At 46.8% G+C, this 13,737-nt stretch overlaps 1 protein-coding gene across 3 annotated transcripts; it reads left to right on the forward strand.

The window, feature by feature from the left end:
- Nucleotides 1-3,862: 3,862 nt before the first annotated feature.
- LOC309889175 (C-type lectin domain family 2 member B-like) lies at nt 3,863-13,664 on the forward strand. 3 transcript variants are annotated; one of them, XM_082781929.1, is made up of 8 exons: nt 3,863-4,005; nt 8,838-8,951; nt 10,253-10,306; nt 10,742-10,904; nt 11,160-11,270; nt 11,609-11,790; nt 12,174-12,277; nt 12,573-13,664. In XM_082781929.1, the coding sequence occupies exons 4-8, from the start codon at nt 10,817-10,819 to the stop codon at nt 12,712-12,714; spliced, it is 627 nt and encodes a 208-aa protein (XP_082638055.1). In that variant the 5' UTR covers nt 3,863-4,005; nt 8,838-8,951; nt 10,253-10,306; nt 10,742-10,816; the 3' UTR covers nt 12,715-13,664. The 3 variants fall into 3 exon arrangements, with proteins under 3 accessions (XP_082638055.1, XP_082638054.1, XP_082638056.1); XM_082781928.1 differs by lacking the exon at nt 10,253-10,306; XM_082781930.1 differs by lacking the exons at nt 8,838-8,951; nt 10,253-10,306 and having other exon boundaries at nt 3,982-4,005.
- Nucleotides 13,665-13,737: the final 73 nt, after the last annotated feature.

The following is a 13,737-nucleotide window of genomic DNA, read 5'->3' on the forward strand; positions in this document are numbered from 1 at the left end:
CTCCCTTCCTTTAGATGGCTGAGGCTTTGGAGGCGCAAAACTTCCATTTTCCATAAATTTCGCCACCAAAAGTCTTTGGGAATATGGGCAGTGAAGAGCCACCTCATTAAGAAGGTTGGATGTAATGATTTCGTCAACGAACCTCGCTGGATTTATCAACTGAATTCAGGTTTGAGATATCTGAGCTCACATCGCAGCCTCTCCACCCCAACTATTGCTCCAGAGCAAAGAGTACAAGGGTTGCAGAGCAAAGTGGTGGAAACGTCTCCTCTGTTTGGGGTGGAGAGGACAAAAATTGGTGGAATTAATGACTGAGAGAAGGTTTTTGTGGAGAAGGGGTTGCACAAGCCTCTGTGGTTGGTGGTGGTGAACCAGCTGAAGAAATGCTCCAGGGGAAGAAATGGGTGAAACACCTGCAACTTTTCCCACTTTTCCTGCAGCCCATCCCAAAATCCAAAACACCTTCACACACCAACCAATGCCAACTAGGTGACAGCTCCCATCATCGTGGCACGGATCCCCCAGACCCTTCTTGTCCCCTCTTAGGCTGGGGAAAACAACTGAAGCCCTGAGGTTTCCTCTTGCAGCACCAGCGCCCTGTTCTCCCTCCTGCTCTGTGAAGTACTGGAGGATGTGGCTTTGCTCTGCAGGTTGTTTTTTTGGTCAAATAAAGCAGATGAGAAATCATCATTCTCTACCAGACAGCCCCAAACAGGGATCCCAGGGCACGGCAGAAAGGATGCGTCCATCCCATTGTCCTTTGCCTACGTTTTGTGTCTGTACAAATTCATGTTGGGGATTTTTAGGCATCCTTTCAACACCCAAAATTTTGGTTCAAATGATTTTGCATCCACTCTGTTTGATTTTTAGGTTTTTTTTTTTTTTTGTAAATAGGTTCCTCTTCCAAACTCCATCCTTCACCCAAAACCCAGAGCTTGGTCCATCCCAGTAGCCCGTCCCATCTTTCCTGCTTCACCCCCTCTCTTTTGGGGCTGGAGCTGCCCAAAACTAACCTATAAACCCCCTTTTTATTCAACCACCTCAAACACAACCTTTCCCAACCCAAAACACATTATTATCACCTTATTTTCTCCGGTAGAGGGAGCAACACACAATGACTACTCCTGCTCTGGATCACGGAGGCTTCGCCCCAGCTGACCCAAAGCTCCCTCCAGGCATGGGTCCCAATTCCGGAAAACTTCAAAAATCAGCGGATGAAAATTGAGCTTTGGGTTTGCAAAGGGCAGGGAGTAGGGGAATTGAGCCGGGCAAAAATCATTTACACTTGCAGGGAGCAAACCCGCTATAAAGCTGCCACCCAGCATGTTCAAAAACCCTTTTTTTCTCCATAAAAGGGATGTTTTCACCAGTCTGTGGCCAACCTAAATGTGCTCTTTCAAACCCAAGTGTGAAGAGACGCTGCTCTAGCTTTAAAGATAAAATTGAAAAAAAAAAAATAAAATTGAAAGATGGCTTTCTTGCAAAATTTGTCATTTTTGAAGGAAATGGGCGTTGGACCTGATGATTTCTCGAGGTCCCTTCCAACCCCTACAATTTTATCATTCTGTGAAAACATAAAGCAAATTTCTAGAGATTCCTTCTGCCTTGGCGGCTGAGGAATTTGGTGCTCTGATTTCTGCTGGTTTAAAAGCAGAAAATATGGCCTGAATATATGGCATTTGATGGAGAGCTTCCAATGCCTTCTCATCGTGTGCTGCATGCTCTGCAGAGCTCCTGTGTCTCCAAGAGCTGCCCACAGCTTCATCTGGGAGAAAATATGTGTTTTAGCAAACGGGCAGGTTTCTAATGGAAATGTGCGCTTCTCTTTTTATTTTTATTTTTTGGCCACTCCTCCTCAATATCTTCATTAGCAAGGGGGAGTGGTTAGAGCAAAGGGCAGTATTTAAAGGGGGAAAAAAAAAACGTTTCTCAGCACACCGATCGCTGATCCACAGCTTTGGTAACACCCTTACTCACACAGCATTGGAGGAAGCAGGGAGAAGAGAGATTAGGAATAATGAACAACACAGCATGAAATAATTTTCCGGGACAAAACAACCGGGAATTGTTTTGTGACAAGCTATACCCTGCTGTCATGGGAAGAACTTCCTCTGGATGCTCTGAACTATCATGGCTGAGACTGGGAGGAGGCTCGGCGACAGCAGCACAGCCACCTTTAACCACACAGGTGCTTGGATATGTGTCCTGGTTTCAGTTAGCACAGAATTAATTTTCTTCCTAGTAGCTGGTGGAATGCTGTGTTTTGGCTTAGAATGAGAAGAGTGCTGATAACACCCCGATGCTTTAATTGTTGCAGAGCAGTGCTTATACTAAGCCAAGGACATCTCAGCCTTTGCTCTGTCCTGCCAACGGGCAGGCTGGGGGGTGCAGTAAGAGCTGGGAGGGGACAGACCCAGGACAGGTGACCCAAACTAGCCAAAGGGGTATTCCATACCATCTGACGTCATGCTAAACAATATATAGGTGGCTAGCCGGGGGGAGGGGGCGGGACTGCTCGGGGTTAGGCTGGGCATCGGTCAGCGGGTGGTGAGCAATTGCATTGTGCATCACTTGTTTGTACATACTATTATTACTTCGTATTATCACCATTGTATCATCATTATTATTATTGTTATTATTTTTTTTGTTATTTTTTTTTTCCTGTCTTATTAAACTGTCTTTATCTCAACTCACGGGCTTCACTTTCCATTTCTCTCCCCCGTCCCAGAGAGGGAGGGGGGAGGGTGAGCGAACGGCTGCGTGGTGTTTAGCTGCCGGTCGGGTTAAACCACGACAGTCTTTTTGGCGCCCAACGTGGGGCTCAAACCCATGACCCTGAGATTAAGAATCTCATGCTCTACCGACTGAGCTAGCCGGGCATTCCACCAGCTACTAGGAAGAAAATTAATTCTGTGCTAACTGAAACCAGGACAATATGCCTGGGGAAAAAAATAATAATACATTTTGGGGGACTTCAGGGAGCAATTTGCAATGCCAAAGGGTGTCCGGGATGAGGAAAGCAGCCACGGGTGCACAAATGCACACAGCCGCTTGCTCCGCCTCCTTCCCACCGAATTCCCACAAAATGCCTGGGTTATCTTGCTCAATGCTGTGGAAATCACCGTCATTTATCTTGTTGCTGCCCAGATGGTTTCATTCTCCCTCCCCCAGCACGTTTTTCCCCATCGGATCCATCCCTCGTGCTCCTGGCAGGGTCCTTCAGGCTCCCCAAATGTGCAGAGACTCGGCTGCATCGTATGGGGTTTGATGTCCTTTGGGATGTGGAGTCCTGCTACTGAAACCTTGCCAAGTAAACCCACAACACATGGAGACAGACTCCCCTTTCTGAGCCCCCAACTGTGTGTTTGCCCACCCTGAGGGGGAAAAATCAGCTTGATCTCCTGGGAGTCGTCCTCGCCCCATCTCCCCTTTGCCCTCTGCACCCACAAGAAAACAAACAAGCAAACAAAAAGATAATCCTATTTTGAGGGGACAAAAGGTTATTTTGAGCAGCCAACCAGACCTCAAACATCCTCAAAAACTTCAGTTTTGCCCCAGGAAGAGGTGAGTCAAAACCACGTTACCATTGACCCCCACTTTGCATGCAAGTCCTTGCAAGCCAGCTCAGACAATAAAATGTTGTTTTGGTGCTTTCAGCGTTACAGCACTACATGCAGCATTACTCCCCCGGGGGCCTTAAACTCCTTCCACTGGCTTTCTTCAATAAAAGTAACAGAGGATTTCTTTCCTTCGCCTTTTGCTAACAGGCAAACATTTATAACCTGTGTTCAAGTGGCAGCCAGCAAAGTTTGAGTCACTTTACATATATTGGTCAAGAGAGGCGTTCCTCCTGCCACTGCTCTTCTGCAGGATCACAGACTGAGCAATACCCCTCCCCTCGCTTTAAATTTAACTCCCTGCACCACCAGCAGCTCCTCCTCTCCTTCACTGAATTGCAGCACAAGCAAGACATAAGACACCACGAGTAGACACACTGCTCTTAGGGTAAGTCCACGTGTGAGTAACAAAATCGGGGCCGGCTGAGCAAGCAACGCTCGGCTAGGGGCTGAAATGGGGAGGGAAGCAGCAGCCAGTCAGGATGGGTTTCCATCTTCTTTCCTTCTTTTTTTTTCTTAAGATTTTTTTTTTTTGTTCCCTTGCCCTCTCCCACTTTTCTACCCTCTGTCTCTTTCTCGCATTTCTTTATGTGTTTGTGCTGTTTTTTTGCTTTTTCTTTTTCTTTTTTTTTTCTTTTCTTCTTTTTTTCTCATTGTCCTCATTTTCTAATTGGCAAGAAATTTACCTCCAAAATTTGCTGTTGTGACAAAATTGAAAGCAGCAAGACCTGAAGTCACATCCTTTGCTGCCTTCTCACCTTGTCTTCTCCTCACCTTGTCCCCACTCTGGTGTCTATGGGTTTAATAACCACAAAGGGCTCATTTTTTCAGTCCTAGATTAACTGGTCCAGGGCAAGAAACCTGTGGCCATCTACCAATGGCCTTGCTGTCACATCTGCTCATGCAGAAATGGTTTTCGTGTTCCTTCCCATAGGCGGTGGGCTGGGACCTATCCTGGCACCTTCCCAATGGGATCTTGGGTGTCTGTGACACAGAAAGGAGGTGGGATGGGGATCCTACTCCAGCAGCCTTTGGTCCTTTTTCCCCTATATTTTTTGGGGAGCTCCAAAACCTGGCTGGGCTCAGCCAGCTCGAAGCAGGTGATGGATTCAGCCCCGGCCCTAAAACCAGTGCATTCCCCTTCCCGAGAAACAAACATGGTTGTGCTCACACTGCCCCAGTGGAGACCTTTCCGACAGGAAAAAATGCAGTGGGAAGATGGGGAAAGCACCAAAATGTACCCCAAAGTGCCCCTTGATGCTGGAAATTCTGGGGAAGTCTGAGCCATATCCTCTACACAATTACCACGATGAGCTGTATCCTTTTTGAAACGATCTGAAAGGAACTTGTGGTGACCTGGGGGTCGGCCTGTTATTGCAGATAATTAACGATAGGACTAGAGGAAATGGCCCCAAGTAGTGCCAGGGGAGGTTAAGGTTGGAAATTTGGAGAAATTTTTTCCTCAGAATTAGTGATTAGGACTGGGAACAAGTTGCTCAGGGAGGTGTTGCAGTCAGCAAGAGATGGTAGAGTTCAGGAGACCTCAATGGTTAACCAGGCAACTGCTTGGCAAACTTGAGTGGGAGAGGAGTGTCTAAAGGTCATGGGGCTGGCCATGTGGGAGGAATATAAGGCTGTTAGCTGATGTAGAGAGGCAACTAGGAAAGCAAAGGCCTCCCTAAAATTCAACCTTACTCAAGGGGTAAATGACAACAAAAGGGCTTCTTTAAATACATCACAGATACAACTAACATTAGGGGCATTGTAGGCACACTTTGCTTCACCAAGGGAGTTGTGCTTGACCAAGCTGACAGCCTTTCATGAGGACATAACTGGGTGGATAGATGATGGTAAAGCAGCGGACGTGGCTATCTTGATTTCAGTAAAGGCTTTGACACCATCTCCCACAGCATCCCCACAGCTAAACAGAGGAAGTGTGGTCTGGAAGATGGGGTAGTGAGGTGGGCTGTGAAGAGGCTGAAGGGAAGAAGCCAGAGGGTTGTGGTCAGTGGGACAGAGTCAAGTTGGAGGCCTATATCTAGTGGAGTCCCTCAGGGGTCGGTACTGGGAGACCAGTTGGGGAATTGGGCAGGGAGACCTTATGGTTCCCTACAGCTACCTGAAAGGAAGGTGTGGGAGCAGGGGGTCAGCCCCTTCTCACAGATAAGTAGTGATAGGACCTGAAGGAACAGCCCCAAGTAGTACCAGGGGAGGTTGAGGTTGGAAATTTGGAGACACTTCTCAGAAAGTGTGGTTAGGCACTGGGACGGGTTGCCTGGGGAGGTGGTGGAGTCACCGTCCCTGGGGGTGTTCAGGGAAAGGTTGGACGTGGTGCTTGGGGACGTGGTTTAGGGGGTGACATTGGTGGGAGAGGGATGGGTGGGCCTCCATTTTGGGGGTCTTTTCCCGCCTTGATGATTGATTCTTTGAATATCTGAAGTAAAACTAGACAAGGGCACACAAATGCACTTAGTCACTTCCTCCACACCCCCTCTGCCGTTTCGTTTCCCCGAAATGTTGTAGTTTTCTCGCTCAGTGATCACGCCCACTCTTTAACTCTTTGCTGCCCGAATGGTTTCATCTTCCCTCCCTCAGCACACCTGTCCATATCAGATCTGTTATAAAGAAACAAAGAAATGAAAGAAATAAAGAAACGTCCTTAGGAACAAAGACTGTCCTGGTAACCTTACAGCTTATTCTCCTTCTTAAAAATCGGACAGTTTATGAGCCTGAAACATGGGACCAAACTGAGGTCAAGGTGTTGGACTCTGCAACTAAAAATGACAAGGTTGCGGTGAGATTGCTGGGCACCTGGCGAGCAATCTCTGAGGCCTTAAAGAGCCATGCGGGGCCACAGTCATAAAAGTATGGTTTGCCAGATAGCGAGTGTTATAAATGAAGATACAACTCGATTTGAATTACGTAATGTTTATAAAAGAATATTTATAAAAGGCAAGTAAACAGCGCTGGGTGTGCGGGGAGTCTACGCTCCACCAACACGCACACACGAACATCAAATGTTCCAAATATACAGAACATTTCTTTTACATACTAAACCCGATTACACCTATACATACGTGCAATCAGAAAAGGTAACAAACAATCCTTTAATTTCCATGACTTAACAGTCTCCATTTTCCATTCTTTTTCTTGATTACAAACAAGTCTCCATTTTCCATTCCTTTTGAACAATATGTCTCCCTTTAAGTTGTCAAGCAACTCGGTCTTTGGGCCTTATGTATCCCGTTCTCCCCGGATTGAAGAAAAGCATATCCATCTCCCATCTCCTTTTGAAGGTCAATAGTGCCTGGATCAAAAGGCACGTTCAGGTCAACAGGGAGCAGAACAGCAAAAGCCTTCGATGGCTGTAGCAGCAGAGGGGCCCATGGCGTAGCAGTTGGATCAGTAAACGAGCCCAAAGCTCCCTCACTGTCTGGCAAACCACACATTTTTGACTGTGGCCCCAAATGGCTCTTTAAAGCCTCAGAGACTGCTCGCCAGGTGCCGAGCAATCCCACTGCAACCTTGTCGTTTTTAGTTGCAGAGTCCCACACCTTGACCTCAACTTGGTTCCATGTTTCAGGCTCATAAACTGTCCGATTGTTAAGAAGGAGAATAAGCTGAAAGGTTACCAGGACTTTGTTTCTAAGGATGAATGATTGCCCATAATGCGCAGCTGCTTATCAGTGAGGGGCAGTTGTGTGCACAGGTCCGCTTCTCTCAGCCTGAGCTTCTTTCCAGCTCCTGTGCACCTATTTCCAGCGACTTTCTGTACAAGCTTCTCTGAGCAGTTTGCTGAGTTTGGCCGAACCTATCTTCATGAGGCAATCAATGTGCCTGCTCCCGTCCTGGTCTCCATTCTACTAGCCTGCTCCTTTTCACTCCTTCTTTCTGCTTCTTTATTGATGACATAACTTCATCACATAGTGTTGCTTTCCTTTTTTACCTTGGAAGGCTGGCTCCCCTCTTATACCCTTGTCTCCACAGCAGTACTTTTCAAAAACAACTTTTCATTGGTCAAACAACTTTGCATATAACAACAGCAAACACCCAGCAACTTCCATGCCTTAATGGCTGGAGAACAAGAAACCTGAGACTGCATGGAGTCTCCTGAATCACCCTTCTTTGTTCCCTCTAAACTCTTTTATATTCCTGATGACCTCATCCTTAAGAGTCTGATGTTATCATCAACCACGGGGCTTTCTGACCGCCATGGCCAAATTCCACATCTCCCCCTTCTTTATTAATATCAACCAACTTCTTGACACGAATTATTATGCTTGATATCCTTTGGGACATGGAGTCCTGCTACCGAAACCCTGCCACGTAAACCCACAACAGATGGAGACAGGCTCCCCTTTCTGAGGCCACAGCTGTGAGTTTGCCCATCCCAAAGGGGAAAAATCATCTCGATCTCCTGGGAGTCATCCTCACCCCATCTCCCCTTTGCCCTCTGCACCCACAAGGAAACAAACAAACAAACAAAAAGATAATCTTATTTTGAGGGGACAAAAGATTATTTTGAGCAGCCCACCAGACCTCAAACAACTTCAGTTTTGCCACAGGAAGAGGTGAGTCAAAGCCACATTACTGTGGCCCCCCACTTTGCATGCACTTTGCAAAGTAGCTCAGACAGAAAAACCTTGTATTGTATTGTTGTCCTGGTTTTAGTTAGAACAGAGTTAATTTTCTTCCTAGTAGCTGGTAGAACGCTATGTTTTGGCTTAGGATGAGAAGAGTGCTGGTAACACCCCGATGTTTTAATTGTTGCAGAGCAGTGCTTATACTAAGCCAAGGATGTCTCAGCTTCTTGCTCTGTCCTCTCAACAGGCAGGCTGGGGGTGCAGCAGGAGCTGGGAGGGGACAGACCCAGGACAGGTGACCCAAACTGGCCAAAGGGTCAGTTTCCCCACTGAGTGGGTAATCCAGGTTCACAATCTATCTGTTGCTTCACGAACAATGCAAGACCTTCAGTTGCCAGCCCGTTAAATTTCAAATTTCTTTTGACATTTTTGCTGTTTGAAGTGGTAATGTTTCTTCACTTGTCTGACTTGACTTAACACTGCAATTTTCACCTAATTGTCCTATGGAGTCTGGTTGTCTGCATTTTACAAGGTCCAAGGTCGCCTGCCTGCTAAGCTTTCTTATCACTATAAGCATATCTCAGTACCACATTCCTTCCTTGTACTCTGCAAAAACAACATTTCTATTCCCACACAGACACTCCTACTACTTCAGTTGTCATCAGGCTGAGTGCTCCACCTCCCGCACTGTTACTGCGCACAAACAGGATGACTTACATAAGGCTCCAGGACTAGGCAGAGTACTGCTGGGGTAAGTCCACGTCTGAGCAGAAAAATGTGCGGCCAGCTGAGCAAGGAACGCTCAGCTCGGGGCTGAAATGGGGAGGGAATGAGCAGCCAGCCAGGGCGGGTCTCCATCTTCTTTCTTTTTATTTTTTTTACAGATTTTTTTATTCCTTTGTCCTCTCCCGTTTTTCTACCCTCTTTGTCTCTTTCTCGCCTTTCTTTTTGCATTTGTGCTGTGTTTTTTTTCTCATTCTCCTCATGTTCTCTCCCTTTTTTAATTCCAAAACTGTGCACCCAGTGAGCTTGCCTGCCACTCATATTTTCTGGGAAAAGACAAAAAAAAAACACATTCCCAAATTTGTCCTTTTCAGCTGGCTTTAGTGAAGCTTCTGCTGCCTCAAGGGCTGTGTGAATCTTCTTGCAGATATTTAGAACTCCAAGGGGATTTTTTTTGTTTTGTTTTGTTTTCTGGTTTTAAACATTTCCATCTGTTTTTGCTGGATATTTTTGCCTGTTTGTTACTTTGGGAGAGCTTTTCCAGTTTCTCTTCTAGCTAAAGCATCTGGGTGCTTTCTTTGTGCTTTTCCTGGAAGGGAATTAAAAGAAAAAAAAAAGATGAAATGAAGCGAAAAATAATACTGATCAGTAGAATTAATAATCTGGAGGGAGCTGCAGTAAAAAAGCAGACTGGGGGGGGAAGAAATAAAACCTGGTTACAAGCTCAGGCTCTTTTGAGTCTGCAGGGTGCAAAATCCACCAACGTGTGTGCTTTTTTCAAGGGAATTTTGCTTAATTTTACAATTGTTACAAAATGGAAGCTTAACCAAAAGGAGAAGAGAAGCTCTTCTCTTGAAATGAAGAAACGAAAGCATGTAACTATCAGTTTCCTTACTGGTATCAGAAACATTTGGTTTTCAGAGAAGTCTTAGTTGGGTTAGGGTAGTTTTAGCTCATGCAAGCCAAATTTGAAGCTGAGCCAGGCTTTGTACTACAGAGTTTGGGGTACCTGCATCCCACACTTATTACAAATTTTTATTATCCCCTGCCAAATTCAATCCTAAAACTTCTTTCAAAATACTATTTCCCAGCACGACCCCTAGCACTGAATATTGGTCCTACAATTTTTCCTTGCGTGCTGCTGTATTCACTCAAAACCAAAACCTTTCTCCTCCTTAGGAGCTTATTCCTAAAAGTTTGCAATGTGGATGAAGGATGTTTTGGAAATAGTTTTTTCTTGTTAATTATTTCCCAACAACAGTGACATGATCTGTGGTGCAAGAGCTGCTCTGTTTGAACAGCAGCCAGCACAGCCTGTTATCGTTGCAGGGGAGACTGAGATACGGAGTGACTGCAAGCCAAGAATGTCAGCACAAACAGATGGTGACTTATTACCTCCTCTGCTTTTTTTCAAATTCAGCTTCCTGCTTGCTTGCTGAGCTGAAGCCAGCTGGGGGAGGGTGTTCTGTGACAAACAGCTCAACTCCCTTTGAGCTTTTAACCCTGATAGGCAGTGCACTTCCTTTAATTTTTTTTTAGCATTTAAAGTCAGTTTAAACTTCTTTCTCTTTTCTCCTTCTCTTTCTTTTTCTCCTTTTCTTTCTCTCTTTTTTTTTTTTTTTTTCCTTCTCTTTCTTTCTTCATCTTTTCTTTCTTCCTTTCTCCCATCCTTTCACCCTTCCTCCATTCCCCTCCAGCAGACCACAAGCCCTCTCCCCAGCCGTGGTCTCCCCATGTCCCCTCCAGATCCCCACAAGTCCTCAGACCCGGGGGGCTTTGCTGGCCCCCCAACACTCAACCCTCTCCTTGCTATCACAGTGTGCTCAGCCAGTTGCTGAGACAGCCCTGGATGTGTGGATGTGATCAGTGAGACCCGACATTTCCTTGCCAGCCATGGGGAAAGGAGCCCAAGAAAAAACTCACCCCGACCAAGAAGAAGTGCTGAACCCTCCAAGAGATGCAGAAAAACAATGCAAATGGGGTAATGCTGGGGGAAAGCGAGATCTGGGTCCAGTGGGGCACTGGTGGGATGGGCACCAGCCAGGGTGTTTTGGTGGGGGAAGGACAGACTCTGAATTTTACCATGTAGCCACCTCTGAATCACCTGGAGGACCTCAAAGAAGGGAGCTCCTATCCCAAGGGGGAGGGTTATAGGATCAACCGTGGATCCAGCAGAAAAAGGGCAAATGGGGGGTGGAAAGACCCAGCCCACATCTCCTGCTCTCTTCTCCACCAGGCTCCAGCCCCCATGGGATGGGAAGGAAATGTCATCGTGTACAACAGCTCCTGACTCCGCTGTGTGTGGTGCTGAGTGTTCTTGCCCTCGTTCTGCTGGTGGCCTTGATTGGTGAGTCCCACTGGAGCATCCCCACAACAGGGAGATGGGCCAGGAACTTGTTTCAGGGATGGAGTGGGGAATTCCAGGGTTTTCCCAGCAGGATAAGAAGCCCCCCAAGCATAGCACTGAGCCTGCTTCATGGGCACCCCCTTTTGGCCCCTCAACCAGGCTCTACTCAGCCTTTCCAAGCAGGTGCCCCATTTTGGTGCATCCCAACCCCCCTACATTTGCTGGAGGGGAATACATATAATTAAAAAAATGCTATTTTTCTGCCTTTTTTTTTTTTTTTTTTTTTTTTTTTTGTGGCTGTCCGTGCATCTCACCTGCTCGGTTTTCTCCTTTTACAGTTGTGCGTCTGCAGTCTCGCTCATCACATCCCCAATTCTCCGACGTGTGCCCAGCCATGTGGATCGGCTTCCAAAGCAAGTGCTACTATTTCTCAGAGAATGAAAGCAACTGGAAAACCAGCTTGGAGAAGTGCAAGGCCATGGAAGCCTCCCTGACCTCCATAGACAGCCAGGAGGAACTGGTGAGAACTGGGCACGAGTCCCAATGCCTGCTCTGGTGTGGAAAATGTGTGGGACCAGACCAAAAACCCATTTTCCCCCAAATATCACCCACTGCCAAAGCCAGAAGAAGATGCTCTGGGGAAAGCAACAGCCCAGGCTGGGGAGTGAGCAATATCACGTTATTTTCTCCAAAACTCCCTCCCTACGTCCAGATGGGTGCTGTCCCAATCTTTGCCCTCAAGGGGCTTCCCTTTTTCTGTGAAACTGAAGAATATTCACATCTCTCAAATCAAATCACCTTCCTATTGCAGGGTTCCTATTGCTGGCTGAGTTGTATTTTAGAAAGACAGGATCACCTAAAACCTTTTTTTTCTTTCTTTTATTTTTTCTTTTTTCTCTAAAGAATTTCATCAAGCGCTACAAGGGCCCAGCAAACCACTGGTTCGGGCTGCACGAGGAAGACAATGGCCAGCTGAGGTGGACCAATGGGACAGCCTTCAACAACTGGTCAGTCCCTCCGCCTGTCAGGGTTGGGTGCTTCGGGTTGGCAATTAGGGCAGGAGTTCTTATAGGGTCTGGGATGGCCTCTTTTGGGACGGGGACCTTCTCCTGCCACCGCACCGCTGGTTTTCCATGGGAGGCTTGGTGCGGACCAAGGATGCTGTGCTCTGAACCCCTGTTAAACCTTGAACACTGCCCCTTCCGACCTTCCCAAGAGAGGAAACCCCAGGTTTTCTTCCCGTTTTTAGGGTAGTTTTCCTACTTTCTTTTCTGCTCACTCCTGAGTGTGTCTGCATTGCAGGTTTGAGGTGCGGGGAGGTGGCCCTTGTGCGTACGTAAACCACGAGAGGATCAGCTCAGCCCTCTGCAACACGGAGAAATACTGGATCTGCAGCAAGCCCAACAACTACGTTGAGTGGAGGCAAAAGATTTACCCCGAATAAAGATTCCATAAACATAATGCTTATGCCAAAACTAGCACAAAAGGTGGCAAAAAACTTACTTAAACCTGCTTTTTTGCAGCAACATTATTACAATTTCCTTTCTGCTTCTTGGAGGCTCAGTCAATCTTCTGTACTGTCCAGTGATGAGAGGGATCTGGGAGTTTTAGCTGATAGCAAGGTGAATGAATATGAGCCAGCAGTCTGCCCTGTCAGCCAGGAGGGCCAACCATACCCTGGGGTGCATCAAGCACTATATCACTAATCGGTTGAGGGAGGTGATTGTCCCGCTCTACTCTGCCCTGGGCCGGCCTCACCTCAAATACTGTGTGCAGTTTTGGGCACCACAGCACAAAAAGGACATTAAAGTGTTGGAGAGTGTCCAGAGAAGAGCCAGAGAGATGGTGAAGGGCCCAGAGGGGAAGACGTATGAGGAGCTGCTAAGGGGGCTTGACTTGTTCAGCCTCAAAAAGAGGAGGCTGATGGCAGACCTCATCATGGCCTACAGCTTCCTCCTGAGGTGGAGTGGAGGGACAGGCGCTGATCTCTTCTCTTTAGTGACCAGGGATAGGACCTGCGGAATGGTGTCAAGCTGAGGCAGGGGAAGTTCAGGCTGGCCATCAGGAAGAGGTTCTTCACCGAGAGGGTGGTTGCACACTGGAACAGGCTCCCCAGGGAAGCAGTCACTGCAGCAAGCCTGTTTGGGTTTAAGAAGCATTTTATCTGTGCTCTTAGTCACATGGCATGAACTTTCATAATCCTGTATGTTTGTAATACTAGATCTGTAACCTACAAATCTGATGTGCTATGGAATTATGCTATTTTTTTACTATACGTTTCCTGATGGAAGGAGGACAAAGCAAGAATGCGACAAATACAGTCTGTGTGTACATATAAGTATGTTTCTTTTTAATAAAAAAAAATAAACCACATGCTAATTTCACCAGTCCATACACTGATAGTCTCAGCTGTGCTTGGTTGGCTTCAAACCCTGAAATTTCTCGCAGAGCTGTAACAAGGAGGGTT

The sequence above is a fragment of the Aythya marila genome (genome assembly GCF_965140915.1).
Source record: "Aythya marila genome assembly, chromosome: 33".
NCBI lineage: Eukaryota > Metazoa > Chordata > Aves > Anseriformes > Anatidae > Aythya > Aythya marila.